Consider the following 24,914-nt stretch of genomic DNA (forward strand, 5'->3'; position numbering starts at 1 on the left):
TCTGTCTGAGGGAGCGTCTTTCCTGAATCAGAAATTTCTCCCTCAGATAACAAATCCCTTACCCCTACTTCAGAACATTGTGAGGGTATATCGGATACGGCTACTAAAGCATCAGACGGCTCAGCATTTGTTCTTAACCCAGAGCTGTCACGCTTTCCTTGTAAACCAGGCAGTTTAGATAAAACCTCTGTGAGGGTTGTATTCATAACTGTGGCCATGTCTTGTAAAGTAAATGAATTTGACGCACTAGAGGTACTTGGCGTCACTTGTGCGGGCGTTACTGGTTGTGACACTTGGGGAGGGCTAGATGGCGAACCCTCATTTCCTTCTGTCTGAGAATCATCTATTGCAATATTTTTAAGTTCTAAAATATGCTCTTTATAATTTATAGACATATCAGTGCAAGTGGGACACATTCTAAGAGGGGGTTCCACAATGGCTTCTAAACACATTGAACAAGGATTTTCCTTGATGTCAGACATGTTAAACAGGCTAGTAATGCAACAAGCAAGCTTGGAGAACACTTTAATCAAAGTAAATAACACTTAGAAAAAAACGGTACTGTGCCTTTAAGAGAAAAAAAGCTGCACAAACTCTGCAAAACAGTGTAAAAAAGCAGTAAACTCAACGAAATCTTTACAGTAGCATCATAAAGCCTTAGTAACTTTGCACAGCTATGCAAATAAACAATTAACCCCTTAATGTAAAAACCGGATTGACAAAACGTAAAAAACCGGCCTACCTGCCCTTTAGGAACGATTTGTGGGGGAAAAACTTCTTTAAAGCCCTCAAACACAGTAGGAATCTCTGGAGAAGCAGCTGGATGTCTCTGAGGAAAAGAAACTGCGCAACTGAGGTGCGAAAATAGGCCCCTCCCACCTCACTCGATGTTATGGGGCCTAAAAGAAACACAACAGAGTGTTTCTCAAACTAGCCATGTGGGTTAATAACCCTTAAACAAGCCACAATGACCCCTTAAAGTCCCTCAAAAAACGTTATATTTGCAATAAAAAAACGTTTTTTCCTATCAGTGTCACCAGTAACTAATGAGCACTTTATGCAAGCTGGGATTCCTACTAAGTATCTGAATACAGCTTACCCTTCCCTCATGGGGATATTGCCAGCCTTTTCTAGAATTATCACAGTCTGTCTAGAAAAAAATAGACTAAACATACCTCAATGCAGTTTAGCCTGCAAACCTTTCCCCCAACTGAAGTTTTCCTGTACTCTTCAGCCCTTGTGAGAACAGCAGTGGATCTTAGTTACAAAGTGGTAAGATCATCATCCTCCTTGCAGAAATCTTCATCCCTTTTCTGCCAGAGAGTAAATAGTACACACCGGTACCATTTAAAATAACAAACTTTTGCTTGAGAAAATAAAAACTAACATTTTTGTCACCACACTCACTTTACCCTTCCTAGTACTTTAGAGTAGGCAAAGAGAATGACTGGGGGGAGGAGCTAGGGGGGGAGCTATATAGACAGCTCTGCTGTGGGTGCTCTCTTTGCCACTTCCTGTAGGGAAGGAGAATATCCCACAAGTATGGATGAATCTGTGGACTCGATACATCTTACAAGAGAAAACCTATTAAAATGCATTCTTAAGAGGCGGCCTTCAAGGTCTAAGAAATTAGCATATGAACCTCCTAGGTTAAGCTTTCAACTAAGAATACCAAGAGAACAAAGAAAAATTGGTGATAAAAGTAAATTGGAAAATTGTTTAAAATTACATGCCCTATCTGAATCATGAATGTTTTTTTTGGACTAGACTGTCCCTTTAAAGAACATTGCTGACTAAGGTCTAGAAACTTGCCATCATCATATAAATAACTCAAGAACGTTTTTCTTGTTCTTGCTTTGTTTTGTTTTTAGAGCATTATATTGCAATATACACTCACCGCCACCTTATTAAGTACACCGGTTAAATTGCTTGGTAACACAAATTGCTAATCAGCCAATCACATGGCAGCAACTCGATGCATTTAGGCATCTAGACATGGTGAAGACGACTTCCTGAAGTTCAAACCGAGCATCAGAATGAAGAAGAAAGGGGATCTAAGTGACTTTGAACGTGGTATGGTTGCTGGTGCCAGATGGGCTGGTCTGAGTATTTTAAAAAACTGCTGATCTACTGTGATTTTCACGCACAACCATCTCTAGAGAATGGTCTGAAAAAGAGAAAATATCCAGTGAGCGTCAGTTGTGTGAACGCACATGTTGAACCTTGAAGCAGATGGGTTACAGCAGCAGGAGACCATACCAGGTGCCACTCCTGTCAGCTAAGAACAGGAAACTGAGGCTACAATTCGCACAGGCTCACCAAACTTGGACAATAGAAGATTGGAAAAACGTTGCCTGGTCTGTTGAATCTCGATTTTATTTTCTGCAACATTTAGATGGTAGGGTCAGAATTTGGCGTAAACAACATGAAAGCATGGAATCATCCTGCCTTGTATCAACGGTTCAGGCTGATGGTGGTGGTGTAATGGTGTGGGGGATATTTTCTTGGCACACTTTGGGCCCCTCAGTACCAATTGAGCATCATTTAAACGCCACGGCCTACCTGAGTATTGTTGCTGATCATGTCCATCACTTTATGTCTACAGTGTACCCATCTTCTGATGGCTACTTCCAGCATGATAATGAACCATGTCACAAAGCTCAAATCATCTCATACTGGTTTCTTGAACATGGCAATGAGTTCACTGTACTCCAATGGCCTCCACAGTCACCAGATCTCAATTCAATTGAGCCCCTGGGATGTGGTGGAATGGGAGATTCGCATCATGGATGTGCAGCCGACAAATCTGCATCAACTGTGTTATGCTATCATGTCAATATGAACCAAAATCTCTGAGGAATATTTCCAACACCTTGTAGAATCTATGCCATGAAGAGTTAAGGCAGTTCTGAAGGCAAAATGTGTACCTAATAAAGTGGCCGGTGAGTGTATGTATGTCTCCTTCACATCCAGAATCATGCTTGGCAAGATAAACAGCTATCAAAGTTAGAATTTGCCTTTTAAAATTAATTAATTTACTGACAAGTTTTCTTTAGTTGAAATAGTTTTTTTATTGAGCACATATCACTCATTTAAACAATACAAAACAGAAGGAAGGTACATATGTTATACAAATTCTCAAGGCACATAAGTATTTCTTCTATACAAGGTGAGAAGTACAAATATATACGTTACAGGGTTCAAGATATGTCTCTAGTTTTTAAATAACAGTTCAATAAACATAAATTAAATGTGTCATTGTGAAAGTTAATCATCTCCATTCAGGTTCTCACATTCGTCCGCATTGAAAAAAAAAGAAAAGTCAGGTGGGAATCCATGACAGAAACCCAGCAGTGAATAAAGGAAACACAGAACACAATCACTCAAGTCTACATTACTACAGACCATTATCACTCTGGTTTCCTCCCCGAGTCTCCCCTCTCCTATCAATAGTTGGTTCCCTCAGCATCCAATAGAACAAAACTTTATAAAAGAGCTCCACCGAGTCCTGCAAGTGAGCTGCTGTCTCATACATAAATAGACTTAATTTTAATCACAATCTCGGACCACTCTGGTACTCCCAACTTCCAATGCCTAGCTATACATGTTCTTGTTACCGTGAAAATTATTCTAAAAAAGGCATTGACGTGCAAGTTAAATGTAGTATTCCTTTTGTTTTGGAAAAGCCTGTGAGGCCGAGACCGTGATTTTTTCATCTAAAAGTGTGCTCAAGAGTGCCGAAACGCTCATCCAAATATCTTTGACCCCTTGGCATTCCCACCACATATGAATATAAGTGCCTTTGATGGCACAACCTCGATAACAATTGTGGGAACTCTCTTTAGTAGTGTGTGCTGATTGTGCTGGGGTCAAGTACCATTTAAAAACTGATTTGTATGTGTTTTCTCTTAAATCGGCACTCAAGAGACCCCTGCTTGATTGATAAAAGATAGAATTTCACTCCTACATGGACAGATCATTAGCCAGATCCTTTTCCCAGCGGGTTATGGTTGCGGACTTTGATTTGATGTTTCTAGATTGGATATCTAAATATAAAAAGGAGATAGCGTGTTTTGGTCTACTGGGAGATACACAGAATCTCTCCAGAGTAGAGGTTAATTTGTGAGTAGTGTTCAGCACATATTTACATATGGTGGATATAATCTGTAAATAGAGGAACAAGTGCAGGGAGAGGGGATCCAATTTTTGTTGTATTTGAGTATATGTAAGGGGTACTCTATTATTTAAAAAGTCTGCGACCCTGTAAAGACCCTTGTTCTCCCATTTATCAACAAGTGTTTTATGCTCCTTAGGTATTAAATACTTTACTGGTATATTTAAAGAGGCCACCGGTCAGCTCCAGTTACTTTATTCCATATCTTTAGCATAGTTTTAGTAGTCTGAGGGCAATATTTCATGGTGTCTCCAAGACCCCTCCCTTCCCAAAGAACATCTTCCGGGGATCCCAGCCACCTCATCGCTGCCTCCAGTCTGGGCCAGACCACCATGCCGCTCCTTGTGCTCATCAGTGCTGCCTGGGCCAGTCTTGAAGCGTGATAATAGTCCAGTAGATTTGAGACTCCTACTCCTCCCCCCAGTTGCCTGTGTCTAGTAAGGACATGAAATGGAATTCGGGCATGTTTGTTTCCTCTAAGAAAGCTATGAATAGCTGACTGCAGTGATATTAGGTCTTGTTTAGGCACCTTGACTGGTAATACCCGAAATAGATATAAGATCCTGGGGAGGACATTCATTTTGATGGCGGAAAGTTTACCACACCAAGAAAAGTGATGTTTTTATCAATTAAGTAAGTCCTTTCTAATTGTCTTAAATAGTGGGGTATAATTTGCTTGATATAGTTGAGTAGAGTGGTAAGTCAGTCTGATACCCAGATATGGGATATATTCTTTTTGCCCATCTAAAGTCAAAGTTTATGTCTAGGAGCTTAATGGTGTTACCTGGAATATCTATGGGGAGAGCCTCGCATTTATCAGAGTTAATTTTGTAGCCTGAAATTTTGGAAAAAGTCTGTAATATGTTGTATACGTTAGGTAAAGAAAGCAATGGATTTGTAAGTAACAGCACGTCGTCTGCGAACAGGGTAATTTTATAAGATTCTCGTCCTATTTCCAGCCCTGTGATATCTGGCGAATTGCAAAAAGAAGTGGGGATAACAGGCAGCCTTGCCTAGTACCATTTAAAATTTGTATTGTTTTTGATTGGTGACCAATTGCTCTTACGTGGGCCGACGGGTTAGAATAGATACTCCTAATCGCTTTGATGAATGGACCCTCAAATCCCATCTTATTTAATACGCTGTACATGTAATTCCAGTCCACTTTATCAAATGAGTTTTTGGGTCCAATGACAGGAGCAGAGAAGGAACTCTGTGGTCTTTAAGATAATCTATAACTGCAACCATTCTCCTGACATTGTCTGGGGCTTCCCTGTCTTTAATAAATCCTACCTGATCTGGGTGTATAATTGAGGGTAATATTTGTTCTTCTATTCGCCAAAATCTTGGTCACTATTTTTATATCCTGGTTAATAAGGGATATTGGTCTATAACTATGGCAATGTTTAGGGTTCTTCCCTGATTTTGGTATGACAACTATTTTGGCTTGCAATAAATCTTTAGGTAGCGTTTGTCCTTCTAAGATGTGGTTAGCAAACTGTACTAGATGAGGCAGTCAGTGAGAAGTGGGGAATGCTTGGTTGGGTGTGTACGGAGTGTGTAATTTCATATGTAAAAATAATAATAAATCACAATTGCACCGCCAGCTTGATTGAGCAAACAAAAGTTCATAAACTTGCTATGTCAGCGGGTCACCCCAATCACCCCTGACTACAGCCAAATTCGAATGAAAATGTCATGTGTACATGAATCTGAAACTCTCCAATGCAATCAAGTAATATCACTTTATATTATATTGCAAAGAAACTCACCACAGTCCTGTTTAGGTTAATCTTTCTCTTGTATCCAAGTGGTGTTGTTGATATTCTTGTGATGCTGGTGAGTATCCAAGCTGGGAATCCAAGCTGGGAATTGCTATTCCTCCGCAATAGGGGAATTAAAAGGTGTTTGTACTCGCTGAATGTGCTCACAATGGCCAAACAATTCAAGTCTCACAAACAAAAGACAGTTTGGAGCACCAAAAAGCGAGTGAAAAACAAAAATTTTATTTATTTATAACAATAGGGTTACATAACCCCAGGGTAAGAGTGTATAAACAATAACGAAAACAGAGAACAAAAAGGCTGACCGGTTTCGGCGTGTGCCTTAATCCTAGCCTGCTTAAAAGTGTTAGTAAAATTCACAGCTTAAAAACCCACCTCTGTGTTTCAATTGGGTGTGCAAATCACACCTCTCTAATGGTTGACCAATGTTCAACTTCCTAATTTATCAGACACCTGTGTTGCCTACTGACTTCACTAATGTTATTAGGTGTGGCGAAGTCTGTGCAGCCCTCTTAAAGTTTTAACTGTAAACTTTCCTTTGCCGACACACAGACCGCACAAAAGTGCCCATCGTCACATCTAATTTACTGCTGAAACAAATAGTAGTTGTATTTAATTAGAATTGTAGCTTATATAAGCAAAATTTGCTTTTATCAATTCCCATTTTTATATCAACATATCTCCGTGTATGTAATACTGTCTAATGTTTTACGTATCTTGAGCGTTACAACATCTTAAAATAGAAAAAGAAAGAATTAAAGTTGTGGGACCTGAGACTGCCTGGATCTGATAATGCCCCCTATCCCTTTGTGTACACACTTTCATAGCAAAAAAAAAAAAAAAAAAAAAAAAAAAAAAAAAAAAAAAAAAAAAAAAGGGGGATTTGATTGCAACTGTTCGAGGATGCGTGTGTATTTGTTTACATGTGTGACGTCTTAAACACACCTCCAGTTCCGCCCTATAGGCTTGCATGCCCCATCACTTCCACAGCACTGTTCCCCCTTCCACTTTAATAGTAAGTGTGGAGGAGGTGAATTAGCGGTACCCCTGGCCTTTAGTTAGATGGTTCCTCCAAAGTAACCTCACAAAGCGAAGAGCCCTCACTTAATAAGTGTTTACTTAACCCTAATAGATGCGGCTGTATAGCTCCATCTGTATAGTGTGCATCTGTTGCGCTAAAAAAGGGGGGGGGCTAAAAAGTAAGAATACTGTAATAGATCTGCTATGTGAACGGAACTCTGTAAAGCTTTTGCTCACTGTTACCTTATTATAATCGTGTGGGCATTGTCCTACAACTAGTTAAATATCAATTACTGAAATATATATTTTTTGATTGGGTTATCTTTTGTTGTGTGCATTTATAATTAATGTAGTTTATATTTATAAACTTTTTGAATTTTTAAGTGCTGGTTAGAAGTTATTTGTGTAGTATGAAATTATAAGGGAATTACTACAGCTACCAAAAATTAATTAAATCGAATTCTGAGTTCAGGCCCTCTGGAGACCTGGTTCTCAACCTAAAAATCCAGAAGGCCTCCCTTTCTCCCAGTTTCCGTGTTCTATCCAGTCCTCTATTCTGTACAGGGACCTTCTCTATGATGGTCCACGAAAAGTACCTGGGATCTTTTTGGTGTATCACGGAAAAGTGATTGATCAGAGGCGTTGTTAATTCACCTGCTCTTATATCAGCCAGATGTTCCTTTATTCTAACTCGTGCCTCCCTGGTCGTTAGACCTACATATTGGAGGGCACAATGTGTGCATGATATTAGATATACCACGAAATTTGACCGGCAGTTTAGGCACAGCCTCTTCTGGAAAGTTTCACCTGTGACTAGAGACCTAAATGTTTCCCCCACTACCACTCTTTCACATGCCTTACAGGAAAGATAATTACATCTAAATGTACCATTGAGTCTCAGCCAGGTTGAGCCACTGGTCTCTTCCTGCTTTAGTCTAGTGGGGGCTATTATGTTGCCAATCGTACGATTCCTTTTGTAAGCGAATCGTATGCCTTCATTCACTGTAAATTAGATGTGACGATGGGCACTTTTGTGCGGTCTGTGTGTCGGCAAAGGAAAGTTTACAGTTAAAACTTTAAGAGGGCTGCACAGACTTCGCCACACCTAATAACATTAGTGAAGTCAGTAGGCAACACAGGTGTCTGATAAATTAGGAAGTTGAACATTGGTCAACCATTAGAGAGGTGTGATTTGCACACCCAATTGAAACACAGAGGTGGGTTTTTAAGCTGTGAATTTTACTAACACTTTTAAGCAGGCTAGGATTAAGGCACACGCCGAAACCGGTCAGCCTTTTTGTTCTCTGTTTTCGTTATTGTTTATACACTCTTACCCTGGGGTTATGTAACCCTATTGTTATAAATAAATAAAATTTTTGTTTTTCACTCGCTTTTTGGTACTAGATGAGGCACTAAGGATGAGGAAAACAACTTATATAGTATTCTCCTGGCAGACCATCAGGTCCCGGAGGCCTTTCCTGGCTTAAGATCCTTGACGGCCCGCAGGACTTCATTATTAGTAATGGCTGCATTTAAACTTTCCCGGTGGTCTTTAGTTATCTGTGGAAGGTTAGCTTTATCTAGGAATGTCTGTAATAATGTCTGTGTAGTGTCATTATGTGTCACTTTTCTACCATCGTACAGTTTACCATAATATTCGGAAAAAGTATCAACGATTTCCTGAGGATGGGAAGTCAAGGAGCCATCCGAACAGTGGAGAGTTGGAATAGAAATTGCTTGGTAGCTATCTCTAATTTTTTTGGCCAGGTACCTGTCCGGTTTATTTGCAAATAAAAAATAATTAGTCTTTAGTCTCTGTGCCAGTTTAATAGAGTGTTCGTTTAGAATGGAATTTAGCTGATGTCTTTTTTGTTGGAGTTTATGCAGGATGGAGTTAAGATTGTTTTCTTTTATGTTCGCTTTTAAGAATTTCAATCTCAAGCTGTAATTGGGATGAGAGGGCATTGTATTTCTTTTTATGATTAGACTTCTCCTTAATAAGTAATCCCCAAATCACTGACAGAAGTCGGGTTTGTAGTGGTGCCTAAATTAATTTGCCAATATTCTCCCATCGCACGTAATATGTTTTGTTTGGACATTGGGTCTCTTAAACTAGATGGTTCAAATGTCCACATCTGTGTCCTATTAGGATCTTTCAAGCCCCTCAAATGTATCTGGGTAATAGAATGTTAAGACCACGAACATGGCTGTGTATTAGCCGATAGGAGAATAGGTCTAAGAATTTGGCTGATAAAGATATAGTCTAATTTGGAATAACTGCTGTGCGTTGTGTCAGTTGTGGTCCCATATAGATGTTTCCACGTATCTAAAAGAATATGAGGGGATAAGGTGTCTACTATATTTTGTGCTGTGGTCCTTAGTCTAATCTGTTTCTTGGTAAGTTTTCGGTCAGGGGCACATAGTAAGAACTGGAGATCTACGTTAAAATCGCCTGCCAATATTATCCTCACCCGTTAGTCAAGAGATAAGAGATATGCCATAGGAACCCGTCTTGCTTCTCATTTGGAGCATAGATATTACACAGCAGTACATCAATTCCCTGTATCTGTCTCTGAACTGTTAAGTATTTTCCATCCTTATCTGAAACAATCTTAGTATGTATAAAGTATAGAGATGTGTGAATTAGTATGGAGACCCCTCTCTTTTTGGAGTCTGTCATAGAATGATAATGTTGTTTGTAATCTTTGCTTCAATATTTTGGTATTTGGTGATTAACAAAGTGCGTCTCCTGTAAGTATATAATATTGGCAGTAATCAGTCTATAATGGGTCATTGCTGTGCGTCTTTTGAGATCCGAATTTAAACCTCTCACATTATGTGAGAGTAACTTTATAGTGGGAAGAGCCATAAACAATTAAGTATCTCGCTGGGATATGAAATATATAGAAATGTTTGTAATATGTTTGTAATCTTTACTTCAATATTTTGGTATTTGGTGATTAACAAAGTGCGTCTCCTGTAAGTATATAATATTGGCAGTAATCAGTCTATAATGGGTCATTGCTGTGCGTCTTTTGAGATCCGAATTTAAACCTCTCACATTATGTGAGAGTAACTTTATAGTGGGAAGAGCCATAAACAATTAAGTATCTCGCTGGGATATGAAATATATAGCACCTCTATGACCCCAACTGTCTGACATTTGTGTGATTGACAACCCGTAAGTAGTAGTAAAAGGCTTCTCCAACTCCCCTTTTGTACCACATTGTTTCTGGATATGATGTGTTTTTGAGACGGAGGAATGGGAGGACATACATTTATCTCACAATGACAAAATAACAGATTAAAGAACATAACAGAAAACAAAAAAAAAATAGTAAGTAACATTCAATACTAACACCATATTCAAACATTTACACATGTTAGTTATGTAAAGGAGGGTAAAGTACCATATATTTATTCATTTCCAAAATTGGTGGATAGCCAACAAATATAAAATAGAACAAATCGTAACTATCAGTGAAAACTTCAATTCAGAAGAAAAAGCAAAAGGCAAGACGCATAGGTGCTTGCTAACATGAAAACACCACACTCACGTTGAGGATTAGAGTCCTCCCTCAGGTTTTGAATTTCTTCTTGGTAACTTTGGACCAGTTGGGTTTGCGGACAGGCAACTGCAAGTCAGCAGACGATGCTTGCTGTGGAAATGCATTGTCCTCTTGTATCTCCGGAACTTCTAAATTCAGGACTTTGCATATTTCAGGAATCTCTTGTGCTGATCTAAGAGTAATCACCTTCCCATCTTTGTTGATATGGAGGGCAAATGGAAAGCCCCATCTGTAGATGACGTGATTCTTGCGCAGCAAAGAAGGGGCCATAAGGCCTGTCGACGTTGAAGGGTTTTGATGCATAAGTACTAAAAAAACTGAACCACATTTCCTTGGTATTTAAAAGTTGGGTTTTGTCTGGCAGCTGTCAGGATCAGTTCTCTGTCAGGATAGCAAAGCATCTTTACGATTACATCCCTCGGCGGGTGGTCTCCTTTAGGCTTAGCTCTCAGAGCTCTTTCTATTTGGAAGTCTTCTGCACCATTTTCTCCTGTAATAGCCCGGAAGAGTTGCTGCAGGTAGGGATGTAGGTCTTTTGCATTCACCGTTTCTGGTATTCCCTTAAGCCTAATGTTACTTCTTCTATTTCTGTTTTCCATATCCTCCATTTTTTCTTGGAGGTCAAGAAGCATCTGTTGGTAGGAGGATATGGAGTGTGCAGATTTAGAGATGTCCTCTACCAAGATATCTTGGGTATTCTCCAGTGTATCAACTCGGTTGCCCAATTCTACCACGTCTTGCTTAAATTCAGCCAAGCTTGCGGTAACGGTGGTATGCAAATGATCAATTTTGTCCCAGAGTTTCTCAAAGTTAACCGCAATGTCCTGTTTAGAGACCAGGGATTATATGTCTGCTTTTGTCACAGGGGTATGGTCATCTAATTGAGCTTGCAAACCTTGGGATAACCCCAAATCTTCCTCAACTTCTGGGTCTTGTCTTTCTAGCGGTTTGCTCCCCCTAGGTGTTTTCAGATAGGAAAACAGTGCCATTAGTTTTGTGCCCTTCTCAGGCCTAGTGAGTTTTTTGGAAGACATAACTGGAAACTGACGGTCAGCACTTTCAGTGGGTATAAATGTATATATACACTATCAAGGGAGATATGACTGAGCCTCCTCGCTAATGTCTGTATAAATCCTTCAGTTGAGGCCCTACCTACAAAAGGTGTTAGGTAGCAAACTGTCTAAGAAACCTCAATATATGCTGGAGGTAGCCCCTTTATTCTTTCCTTGTTTGGCCTCTTTCTTGTGCTCCTATACTAGCGACAAGTGCCCATGAAGTTCAAACTTTATTTTCAAGACTGATTAAATGCACTGTATATGAGCGTATATATATTTGGGTTAGGCTATATAATACCTTTAATATCCCCTTGTCATACGTTTACAGTATAAATCTACCAGCCTTGTCATACTTTTACAGTATAAATCTACCAGCAGAGAAGCCTTTGCATCATATTTCTAATCTGCAGCTCCAGGTCATAGCTTCGTTTGTGAGCCTTGTGTATGAGTCTCTCAACTGCTACTTTTATTACTGCTGCGTCACTAACAAGTTTTCTTTAAAGGGACATAAGGCACAATTTCTTTCTTTCATGATTTAGATAGAGTATGCAATTTTAATCTTTTTTGTTCTCTTGATATCTTTTGTTGAAAAACAGGGATGTAAGCTCAGGAACGTGCACATGTCTGAAGCACTATATGGCAGCAGTTTTGCAAGAATGTTATCCATTTTCAAGGGCACTAGATGGAAGCACTATTTTGCCAAGTAGTACTACAGACAACTACAGTATCCCACAAAAGTGAGTACACCCCTCACATTTTTGTAAATATTTTATTATATCTGTTCATGTGACAACACTGAAGAAACAACACTTTGCAACAATGTAAAGTAGTGAGTGTACAGCCTGTATAACAGTGTAAATTTGCTGACCCCTCAAAATAACTCAACACACAGCCATTAATGTCTAAACCGTTGGCAACAAAAGTGAGTACAATTATAGGATTAGGGATCCCTAAAGGATTTGGGGCTTAGAAGCCCAGTGCTGAATTACACACTCATATATAGTAGATAATAGTTTAAAATTAAAACCACACTTTATTTAACATACACGCAACACATAAATAATCATTTAAAAATAAAGCTTAAACTTCAAACTGTAAGTGGGTAAGTCGCATCCACTTAACATTAATCTTGTTGAAGTACAGCTAAATGGGTTAAAAATACTAGGGCTATTAGGGCTTAAGGGTAAAGAAGCGTGTTAAATCATACACAGGGATTCAACTTCCACACAGGTATACTGAACTATGCGCTCAATGGTGACCTCCTGTCTGCGTACTGCTGTGACTGAACACAGTCAGACGATTTCTAGCTGATATCCCTAGTGTCTAATATTCAGAAAACACTATCATAACAAGCGTGCACATAACTTATATCAAAGAGCAAATATATGTATATTTCAGGTGTTACTTATTCATATGTCTCACTCAGGTTAATCAGCACCCAAGTAGTTACAGTAACGAAAAAGTCGCTACATTAAATTAAACAACACTTCGTCCCCTTAGTGTCAGGGTTTTTCCCTGTTTTGTTTGCCATGTGCTGCTGGCAGCCATTTTACTCACCTCTCTTCCTGACTATGGTGCATTGTGGGGGATGCTGCTCATTTCCTGCACTTCCTTTTATGGCCAGACTGGTGTGCATCATCCATGTGAGACAGGATGCAGTCTCAGAATTGTGATGTCATCATTTATTATTTAAAGGGCCTCTGTTCAGTATGCTTTGCCTTTGCATTGTGTCAGACCTGTTTGTGAGAGCTCCTGTGTATTACCTGGCTGCCTGACGTCCTTCCTGGTTCCTGATCCCTGGCTTGTTCCTGACTCTGCTGTTTTCCTTGTTCCTGATTCCGGCTCGTCTGACTATTCGCTTTGGCTCCTGACTCAGCTCGTCTGACTACCAGCTCTGGTTTTGACTCCTGGCTTGTTATTTGACTTGTGGACTTTTTATTATTTTTTGCTATTAATAAAGGTGTGATTATTTTTGCACTTCTCGTCTCAGCCTGATTCCGGGCACCCTGACACTTAGCCCAGCCCATCGACGCATTTCGTCACTAGTACATGACTTTGTCAGGGTATAGGGGCAGTCTCAGCCAGTTCCTCTTATTATATAGACATATGTTGCCATAGTTACGTGTCTTTGTTGGTGGAAGTGTTAACCGCCTCGCGCTTCTGATGTCCATCATCATAGGCATTGCTCACGCTTACCAATCAGTCTGAGTATTCATATCGGTATAGCGTTGTGATCTCTGTTGTCAATCATTATTTAATTACGGATAGTCTCTTCAAGATATGCCTTCTTATGACAGGAGATGGTCTAAAAGGTGTGTCCTATATTGTGTGACTCTATATTGCCATAATCCCAGTTTTATGTATAATGTAACTGAGTAGCCCGGTGAAGGTACCCATGTGAAGGGCATGAATCTCATTCTCCATATACACACATAAATGTGCTCGGAATTACTATTGGCTAAGATAATAATGTGGCTGTATCACTATTAAAGGATTTAAATATATCAAATGGGAAACGAAAATAATAACAACTATGTTGTAGGATAAAGGTGATTACAGCTGGATTTTCTAAGTGTGACCGAAGAACACACACTATATATACATATACTCATAATTGATAGATGTATTTTGGGTCTTTTCTCTTGACTATGTCAATCTGTATAAGGGTAGGCTTCTTATCTAAGAAACAGAAATAACAAAGGATAATTTTCAGGTAGTGAATCTGGCGGGTATAGATTTGAGACCGGAACACCACACACCTATGTTCCCTCTAATTTTTTTCTTTGTGTGCAAATTTTTTCTTCAGTGTGTGGGCTTCATACTGCTTGTGTGCAGCACTGAGCAGGTTTATTTTTGTAACTGTGTGTGTGTATTATATATATATATATATATACACACACACACATTGCAGGAACATGGCATATTTTCAACAAAATTGCCATGACCATAAATCAATTCTTTAAAAAGAAAATATTCCTGCACCATTTAATTAAAACATTTTTTTAAATCAGATGTCTGCATTTCAAATATATGTGTTGAAATTTTAATAATGATTAAATAGACCCTGACTTAAAAGCAGCAGCAGCCTTACACAGACTTAGTACTAAAGATATTGCTGCTCTAACTATTTAAAAACTGTCAGCTTGTTACACAGAGAAGCCTCTCTTGTATAACCTCCTCACCTCCTTACGGCTTGTGAGCATAATTTAGCCCCATGTCTGCCAAAAAATGGATACAGACTGTGCATTCTACAGGAATTCACTGCTATCCTCCTTGGTATGGGGTTAAATAGTGCTTCCTTTTTTTTTTTTTTTTTACAGAATGCTGAATTGGGAGAAGAAATAAAACACCTCACCTACTCAGCTGCTTCTGGTGTCTCTCTGCATAAAGGAGGATGACAGCACTTCTTCGGTTCTTCCTTCCTCTGACATTCTCTTAATCTTTTTTTTTTTTTGCTAGACGTGGCTGTGCTTGTTAGATACGAGTTTATAATTATAGGTGATTTATTCTGATGAAGAACAAAATACTTTTTGTAATACCCTACACTGTGTCTGCTACTCTCCCTGTTTTAAATTCTCCCGGTCCCTGATAGCTGTGTGATTTATGCACACAACTGTCAGTCAGCTTAGGTCCTTCCCTCTCAGCGTATCACAGGAAATAGATCAAGCAGTGCTACACCAGAGGGAGGTGAAAAGTATTTTGTTTGTTTTTCTTATTTTATTTCTAAGGTCAGTGCTCTGTTATGCCATTTTACTACCCTGCCAGCCAGCACTATTACTTTTCACATTCCTCTTGAGTTGCGCAGCCTGATGTACTGCCTGCGCAACACATGGAGAGAAGGTGCGCTGCCACGCACCTTAGAGGGAACAGTGCCACACACTGTTAGCAAAGGGACTCTCTTTCATTCCAACTGCCAAATACAACAGATTTGAATGGGTAAAAGACATACACTTATTTGCCCGCAAATAAGCTCTACATAAATACCACAAAATCATGAATAGAAACCAACTCAGTGACCTAGGGGTAGAGGAAGAAGATCAGGAGATGGTACAAACTATGTTGGAGTTACTAAATGAGAACGATAGTCCATTAGATGATAGAAATAAAAGTGTAGTCAAAGACAAAAGCACATTCATGCCAACAAATTCTAAATACCCTATGATTGAAAAATTTGTCTCTTTGGTGACAACGGAATTAGAATCACTAAATGAAACAAAAAAAAAACACCAGAAAAAATCTGAGCTTTAAGGAAAGGAAAACCCTAAACGAACTAAAAAATAATCCTAACATGGGTGACATAATTTTTTAGCAATTGAACAAATCAAATTGAAAGGCAGAAGAGGCAACTTTAATACAATTCTATTGCAGAAAGAATGTAAATAGATACATGAATTAAATTATGCTGCACCTAAAGGATTAAACAAAGCAATATCATTTACATGCTTTCTGGGATAGTAAGTATTGACTATATATAGCTATGGGTGAGTTAAGAAACCTACCCTTATTCAGATCGATATAGTCAAGAGAAAAGACCCAAAATACATCTATCAATTATGAATATGATATGTATATATAGTGTGTGTTCTTCGGTCACACTTAGAAAATTCAGCTGTAATCACCTTTATCTTACAACATAGTTGTCATTACTTTCGTTTCCCATTTGATATATTTAAATCCTTTAATAGTGATACAGCCACATTAGTATGGAAAATCATGGAAAATGTGACCCATGCCCCTCACATGGGTGCCCTCACCGGGCTACTCAGTTACATTATACATGAAACTGGGACTATGGCAATATAGAGTCCATGTCCTGTACCATTATTACATTTAATTTATATAAAGTTGTATTTAGAAAATGTGATAGAATATGACACACCTTTTAGACCATCTCCTGTCATAAGAAGGCATAACTTGAAGAGACTATCCATAATGAAATAATGATTGACAACAGAGATCACAACGCTATACCGATATGAATACTTAGACTGATTGGTAAGCGTGAGCAATGCCGATGATGATGGACATCAGAAGCGCCAGGCGGTTAACACTTCCACCAACAAAGATACGTAACTATGGCAACATTTGCCTATATAATAAGAGGAACTGGCTGAGACCACCCCTATCCCCTGACAAAGTCAAGTTTGAAACGAGCGTGCTGCAAATTCAATGTAGCGACTTTTTGGTTACTGTAACTACTTGGGTGCTGATTGACCCGAGTGAGACATATGAATAAGTAACGCCTAAAATAACCACTACAGATATTTGCTCTTTGATATGAAAGTTATGTGCATGCTTGTTATGATAGTGTTTTCTGAATATTAGACACTAGGGATATCAGCTAGAAATCGTCTGACTGTGTTCAATCACAGCAGTACGTAGACAGAAGGTTGCCATTGAGCGCATAGTTCAGTATACCTGTGTGGAAGTTGAATCCATGTGTATGATTTAACACGCTTCTTTACCCTTAAGCCCTAATAGCCCTAGTATTTTTAACCCACTTAGCTGTACTTCAACTAGATTAATGTTAAGTGGATGCGACTTACCCACTTACACTTTGAAGTTTAAGCTTTATTTTTAAATGTATGTGTTGCATATATGTAAAATAAAGTGTGGTTTTAACTATTATCAACAAAAGTGAGTACACCCCTAAGTGGAAATGTCCAAATTGGGCCCAAAGTGTCAATATTTTGTGTGGCCACTATTATTTTCCAGCACTGCCTTAACCCTCTTGGGCATGGAGTACACCAGAGCTTTACAGGTTTCCACTGGAGTCCTCTTCCACTCCTTCATGACGACATCCCGGAGCTGGTGGATGTTAGAGACATTTTGCTCCCCCATCTACTGTTTGAGGATGCCCCACAGATGCTCAATAGGGTTTAGGTCTGGAGACATGCTTGGCCAGTCCATTACCTTTACCCTGAGCTTCTTTAGCAAGGCAGTGGTCGTCTTGGAGGTGTGTTTGGGGTCGTTATCATGTTGGCATACTGCCCTGCAGCCCAGTCTCCGAAGGGAGGGGAACATGCTCTGCTTCAGTATGTCACAGTACATGTTGGCATTCATGGTACCCTCAATGAACTGTAGCTCCCCAGTGCCGGCAGCACTCATGCAGGCCCAGACCATGACACTCCCACCACCATGCTTGACTGTAGGCAAGACACACTTATCTTTGTACTCCTCACCCGGTTGCCGCGCCACACACGCTTGACACCATCTGAACCAAATAAGTTTATCTTAGTCTTAACGGACCACAGGACATGGTTCCAGTAATCAATGTCCTTAGACTGCTTGTCTTCAGCAAACTGTTTGCTGGCTTTCTAGTGCATCATCTTTAGAAGAGGCTTCCTTCTGGGACGGCAGCCATGCAGACCAATTTGATGCAGTGTGCAGCATATGGTCTGAGCACTGACAGGCTGACCCCCCACCCCTTCAACCTCTGCAACAATGCTGGTAGCACTCATACCTCTATTTACCAAAGACAACCTCTGGATATGATGCTGAGCATGTGCACTCAACTTCTTTGGTCAACCATGGCGAGGCCTGTTCTGAGGGGAACCTGTCCTGTGGAACCGCTGTATGGTCTTGCCCACCGTTCTGCAGCTCAGTTTCAGGGTCTTGGCAATCTTCTTATAACCTAGGCCATCTCTATGTAGAGCAACAATTCTTTTTTTCAGATCCTCAGAGAGTTCTTTGCCATGAGGTGCCATGTTAAACGTCCAGTGACCAGTATGAGAGAGTGTGAGATTGATAACACATAATGTAACACACCTGCTCCCCATTCACACCTGAGACCTAGTAATACTAACAAGTCACATGACACCGGGAGGGAAAATGGCTAATTGGGGGTGTACTCACTTTTGTTGCCAACAGTTTAGACATTAATGGCTGTGTGTTGAGTTATTTTGAGGGGACAGCAAATGTACACTGTTATACAGGCTGTACACTCACTACTTTACATTGTAGCAAAGTGTCATTTCTTCACATGAAAAGATATAATAAAATATTTACAAAAATGTGAAGGGTGTACTCACTTTTGTGGGATACTGTACCTAGATATCTCTTTAACAAAGAATACCATAGGAACAAAGCAAATTTGATAACAAAAGTAAATTTATTTATTTTAAATTGTATGCTCTGTCTGAATCACAAAAGAAAATGTTTTGGTTTCATATGCCTAAATATTCTTTACAGACGAGAGAGCTTTAGAATCAGGTCCAAAATCCCTTGACCCTGAGGTGATTCCAAACAGCCATCGGTTTAATTCATAGGCCACTCTGGTTTGTTTAGAGCAAAAAAACAAAATGTATGCTTACCTGATACATTTATTTATTTCTTGACACGGTGAGTCCACGGATCATCAATTACTGTTTGGAATATCACTCCTGGCCAGCAGGAGGAGGCAAAGAGCACCACAGCAAAGCTGTTAAGTATCACTTGCCTTTCCACAACCTCCATTCATTCGACCAAAAGAAAAGGAGAGTAAGGAAATAACACAAGGTGCAAAGGTGCCTGAGGTTTATATAAAAAAAACTGTCTGAAAACAGGGAGGGCCGTGGACTCACCGTGTCAAGAAATAAATACATTTATCAGGTAAGCATAAATTTTGTTTTCTTTCTTAAGACACAGTGAGTCCACGGATCATCAATTACTGTTGGGAATCAATACCCAAGCTAGAGGACACAGATGATAAGGGAGGGCAAGACAGGTAACCTAAACAGAAGGCACCACTGCCTGCAGAACCTTTCTTCCAAAAGAAGCCTCAGACGAAGCAAAATATCAAATTTCTAGAATTTAGAAAAAGTGTGCAAAGAAGACCAAGTCGCAGCCTTACAAATCTGTTCTACAGAGGCCTCATCCTTGAAGAACCAAGAAGAAGAAACCGCCCTAGTGGAATGAGCTATAATTCTCTCAGGAGGCTGCTGTCCAGCAGTCTCATAAGCCATCGAATAACACTTCTCAACCAGAGAGAAAGAGAGGTGGCAGTAGCTTTTTGGCCTTTAAGTTTACCAGAGAAGCAAACAAACAATGCAGAAGACTGACAAAAATCCTTTGTAGCCTGCAGATAGAATTTAAGCGCTCGCACAACGTCTAAATTGTGCAACCAACGGTCCTTATAAGAAGAAGGATTAGGACAGAGAGAGGGAACGACAATTAATATTTCTGTCCGAAACAACCTTAGGAAAGAAAACCAAACTTGGTACGGAGAACTGCCTTATCTGCATAAAATATGAAATAAGGAGAATCACACTGCAATGCTGAGAGTTCAGAAACCCTCCGAGCAGAAAAAATAGCAGTAAGAAACAAAACTTTCCAAAATAATAACTTAATATCTAAGGAATGCATAGGCTCAAACGGAGCTTGCTGCAAAAAATTTAAGAACAAGATTAAGGCTCCAAGGGGGAGCAACTGACTTAAATACAGGCCTGATTCTGACCAGGGCCTGACAAAAGGATTGTACATCCGGAACGTCCGCCAGACGCTTGTGCAGCAGAAGGATAACACAGAAACCTGACCCTTGAGGGTACTGGCATACAACCCCTTCTCCAGGTCTTCCTGGAGAAAAGATAAGATTCTTGGGATCCTGACTCTAATCCAAGAAAATCCTTTAGACTCCCATCAATAAAAATGTTTACACCGTATCTTAAGGTAAATCTTTCTAGTGACAGGCTTACAAGCCTGAATCATGGTCTAAATGACCGATTAGGAAAATCCATGCTTGGCCAAAATCAAGCGTTCAATCTCCAAGTAGTCGTCAGAGATACAAGATTTGGATGATGAAAGGGACCCTGAAGTAGAATGTCCTTTCTCAGAGAGAGTCTCCACGGATGAAGAGATGACATTTCTACTAGATCTGCATACCAGATCCTGCGAGACGACGCAGGGGCTATTAGAATCACTGACTCGTGGAAGGAGAGCAAACAGATGAAGCAGGTAAGCCAGCCTGAATCCCAAGGGACCGCCAGAACATCTATCAGATCGACCTGTGGATCCCTTGACCTAGAACCGTACCATGGAAGCTTGGCATTTAGTCGAGAAGGCATCAGATTCAACTCCGGCATCACCCTTTTTAGGTTTAAGCTGGAGAACACCTTCAGAAGGAGTACCCACTCCCCAGGATGTATGACTGTCAGTTCTTGTCCGATAGCAATAGTGAGCCTTCGCCCACTGAACATTCCAGTCACCTCCTACATGGCTGAGGAACTCTGAGTTCCTCCCTGGTGAATAAAGAAAACCATTAAGGTGATATCGACCAACTGGAACCAAGAGAAGGACGACTATAAATGTATTTCCCTGTAATGGGATCCAACCTGAGTTGACAAAGTCTTAAGCTGTAATGAACATCCAGGGCCATCAGCTGAATTCTAACCAACAATCTTTGAGTTGCAAAGCCACAAAGCTAACTACTAGGCTACATTGGCTGCTTCGTTGCTCTAACCGTTACCATAATCCCTGCGCTGAAAAACAAGTACCAGACTGTTTCCCAGCCCATCAGGTTGGCGACCGTGGTCACATTACCCAGGAATGTCACCAGAAGCACGGGTCCTGAGACAGATCCTCTGAGACAGATTTGATTGATCTCCTTTTATGAAAATAACAAAAAACAGAATTTATGTTTACCTGATAAATTTCTTTCTCCAACGGTGTGTCCGGTCCACGGCGTCATCCTTACTTGTGGGATATTCTCTTCCCCAACAGGAAATGGCAAAGAGCCCAGCAAAGCTGGTCACATGATCCCTCCTAGGCTCCGCCTACCCCAGTCATTCGACCGACGTTAAGGAGGAATATTTGCATAGGAGAAACCATATGGTACCGTGGTGACTGTAGTTAAAGAAAATAAAATATCAGACCTGATTAAAAAAACCAGGGCGGGCCGTGGACCGGACACACCGTTGGAGAAAGAAATTTATCAGGTAAACATAAATTCTGTTTTCTCCAACATAGGTGTGTCCGGTCCACGGCGTCATCCTTACTTGTGGGAACCAATACCAAAGCTTTAGGACACGGATGAAGGGAGGGAGCAAATCAGGTCACCTAAATGGAAGGCACCACGGCTTGCAAAACCTTTCTCCCAAAAATAGCCTCAGAAGAAGCAAAAGTATCAAACTTGTAAAATTTGGTAAAAGTGTGCAGTGAAGACCAAGTCGCTGCCCTACATATCTGATCAACAGAAGCCTCGTTCTTGAAGGCCCATGTGGAAGCCACAGCCCTAGTGGAATGAGCTGTGATTCTTTCGGGAGGCTGCCGTCCGGCAGTCTCGTAAGCCAATCTGATGATGCTTTTAATCCAAAAAGAGAGAGAGGTAGAAGTTGCCTTTTGACCTCTCCTTTTACCTGAATAAACAACAAACAAGGAAGATGTTTGTCTAAAATCCTTTGTAGCATCTAAATAGAATTTTAGAGCGCGAACAACATCCAAATTGTGCAACAAACGTTCCTTCTTTGAAACTGGTTTTGGACACAGAGAAGGTACGATAATCTCCTGGTTAATGTTTTTGTTAGAAACAACTTTTGGAAGAAAACCAGGTTTAGTACGTAAAACCACCTTATCTGCATGGAACACCAGATAAGGAGGAGAACACTGCAGAGCAGATAATTCTGAGACTCTTCTAGCAGAAGAAATCGCAACTAAAAACAAAACTTTCCAAGATAATAACTTAATATCAACGGAATGTAAGGGTTCAAACGGAACCCCCTGAAGAACTGAAAGAACTAAATTGAGACTCCAAGGAGGAGTCAAAGGTTTGTAAACAGGCTTGATTCTAACCAGAGCCTGAACAAAGGCTTGAACATCTGGCACAGCTGCCAGCTTTTTGTGAAGTAATACCGACAAGGCAGAAATCTGTCCCTTCAGGGAACTTGCAGATAATCCTTTTTCCAATCCTTCTTGAAGGAAGGATAGAATCCTAGGAATCTTAACCTTGTCCCAAGGGAATCCTTTAGATTCACACCAACAGATATATTTTTTCCAAATTTTGTGGTAAATCTTTCTAGTCACAGGCTTTCTGGCCTGAACAAGAGTATCGATAACAGAATCTGAGAATCCTCGCTTCGATAAAATCAAGCGTTCAATCTCCAAGCAGTCAGCTGGAGTGAAACCAGATTCGGATGTTCGAACGGACCCTGAACAAGAAGGTCTCGTCTCAAAGGTAGCTTCCAAGGTGGAGCCGATGACATATTCACCAGATCTGCATACCAAGTCCTGCGTGGCCACGCAGGAGCTATCAAGATCACCGACGCCCTCTCCTGCTTGATCCTGGCTATCAGCCTGGGGATGAGAGGAAATGGCGGGAACACATAAGCTAGTTTGAAGGTCCAAGGTGCTACTAGTGCATCCACTAGAGCCGCCTTGGGATCCCTGGATCTGGCCCCGTAGCAAGGAACTTTGAAGTTCTGACGAGAGGCCATCAGATCCATGTCTGTAATGCCCCACAGGTGAGTGACTTGGGCAAAGATTTCCGGATGGAGTTCCCACTCCCCCGGATGCAATGTCTGCCGACTCAGAAAATCCGCTTCCCAATTTTCCACTCCTGGGATGTGGATTGCAGACAGGTGGCAGGAGTGAGACTCCGCCCAAAGAATAATTTTGGTTACTTCTTCCATCGCTAGGGAACTCCTTGTTCCCCCCTGATGGTTGATGTACGCAACAGTCGTCATGTTGTCTGATTGAAACCGTATGAACCTGGTCCTCGCAAGCTGGGGCCAGGCCTGGAGAGCATTGAATATCGCTCTCAGTTCCAGAATATTTATCGGTAGAAGAGATTCTTCCCGAGACCAAAGACCCTGAGCTTTCAGGGATCCCCAGACCGCGCCCCAGCCTATCAGACTGGCGTCGGTCGTGACAATGACCCACTCTGGTCTGTGGAACATCATCCCTTGAGACAGATTGTCCAGGGACAGCCACCAACGGAGTGAGTCTCTGGTTCTCTGATTTACTTGTATCTTCGGAGACAAGTCTGTATAGTCCCCATTCCACTGACTGAGCATGCACAGTTGTAATGGTCTTAGATGAATGCGCGCAAAAGGAACTATGTCCATCGCCGCCACCATCAACCCGATCACTTCCATGCACTGAGCTATGGAAGGAAGAGGAACGGAATGAAGTATCCGACAAGAGTCCAGAAGCTTTGTTTTTCTGGCCTCTGTTAGAAAGATCCTCATTTCTAAGGAGTCTATAATTGTTCCCAAGAAGGGAACCCTTGTTGACGGGGATAGAGAACTCTTTTCCACGTTCACTTTCCAGCCGTGAGATCTGAGAAAGGCCAGGACAATGTCCGTGTGAGCCTTTGCTTGAGGAAGGGACGACGCTTGAATCAGAATGTCGTCCAGGTAAGGTACTACTGCAATGCCCCTTGGTCTTAGCACCGCTAGAAGGGACCCTAGTACCTTTGTGAAAATCCTTGGAGCAGTGGCTAATCCGAAAGGAAGCGCCACGAACTGGTAATGTTTGTCCAGGAATGCAAACCTTAGGAACCGATGATGTTCCTTGTGGATAGGAATATGTAGATACGCATCCTTTAAATCCACCGTGGTCATGAATTGACCTTCCTGGATGGAAGGAAGGATAGTTCGAATGGTTTCCATCTTGAACGATGGGACCTTGAGAAATTTGTTTAAGATCTTGAGATCTAGGATTGGTCTGAACGTTCCCTCTTTTTTGGGAACTATGAACAGATTGGAGTAGAACCCCATCCCTTGTTCTCTTAATGGAACAGGATGAATCACTCCCATTTTTAACAGGTCTTCTACACAATGTAAGAACGCCTGTCTTTTTATGTGGTCTGAAGACAACTGCGACCTGTGGAACCTCCCCCTTGGGGGAAGTCCCTTGAATTCCAGAAGATAACCCTGGGAGACTATTTCTAGCGCCCAAGGATCCAGAACATCTCTTGCCCAAGCCTGAGCGAAGAGAGAGAGTCTGCCCCCCACCAGATCCGGATCGGGGGCCAATATTTCATGCTGTCTTGGTAGCAGTGGCAGGTTTCTTGGCCTGCTTTCCCTTGTTCCAGCCTTGCATTGGTCTCCAAGCTGGCTTGGCCTGAGAAGTATTACCCTCTTGCTTAGAGGACGTAGCACCTTGGGCTGGTCCGTTTTTACGAAAGGGACGAAAATTAGGTCTATTTTTTGCCTTGAAAGGCCGATCCTGAGGAAGGGCGTGGCCCTTACCCCCAGTGATATCAGAGATAATCTCCTTCAAGTCAGGACCAAACAACGTTTTCCCCTTGAAAGGAATGTTTAGTAGCTTGTTCTTGGAAGACGCATCAGCCGACCAAGATTTCAACCAAAGCGCTCTGCGCGCCACAATAGCAAACCCA

At 40.9% G+C, this 24,914-nt stretch overlaps 1 protein-coding gene across 2 annotated transcripts in view; it reads right to left on the reverse strand.

The window, feature by feature from the left end:
* The window catches only part of PIP4K2B (phosphatidylinositol-5-phosphate 4-kinase type 2 beta), a 214,389-nt gene that overhangs the window by 24,273 nt on the left and 165,202 nt on the right, over positions 1-24,914 (reverse strand). The window contains exon 10 of one of the 2 annotated variants that reach the window (XM_053697802.1): positions 10,362-11,504. The exons of the other annotated variant lie outside the window; for it this stretch is intronic. Within the exon in view, the coding sequence (XP_053553777.1) occupies positions 11,466-11,504 (39 nt within the window). The 3' untranslated portion in view covers positions 10,362-11,465. Of the gene's footprint in view, positions 1-10,361; positions 11,505-24,914 lie in introns of those variants that run through there. 2 annotated transcript variants of the gene reach the window in all.

This window comes from Bombina bombina, chromosome 1 (assembly GCF_027579735.1).
Source record: "Bombina bombina isolate aBomBom1 chromosome 1, aBomBom1.pri, whole genome shotgun sequence".
NCBI lineage: Eukaryota > Metazoa > Chordata > Amphibia > Anura > Bombinatoridae > Bombina > Bombina bombina.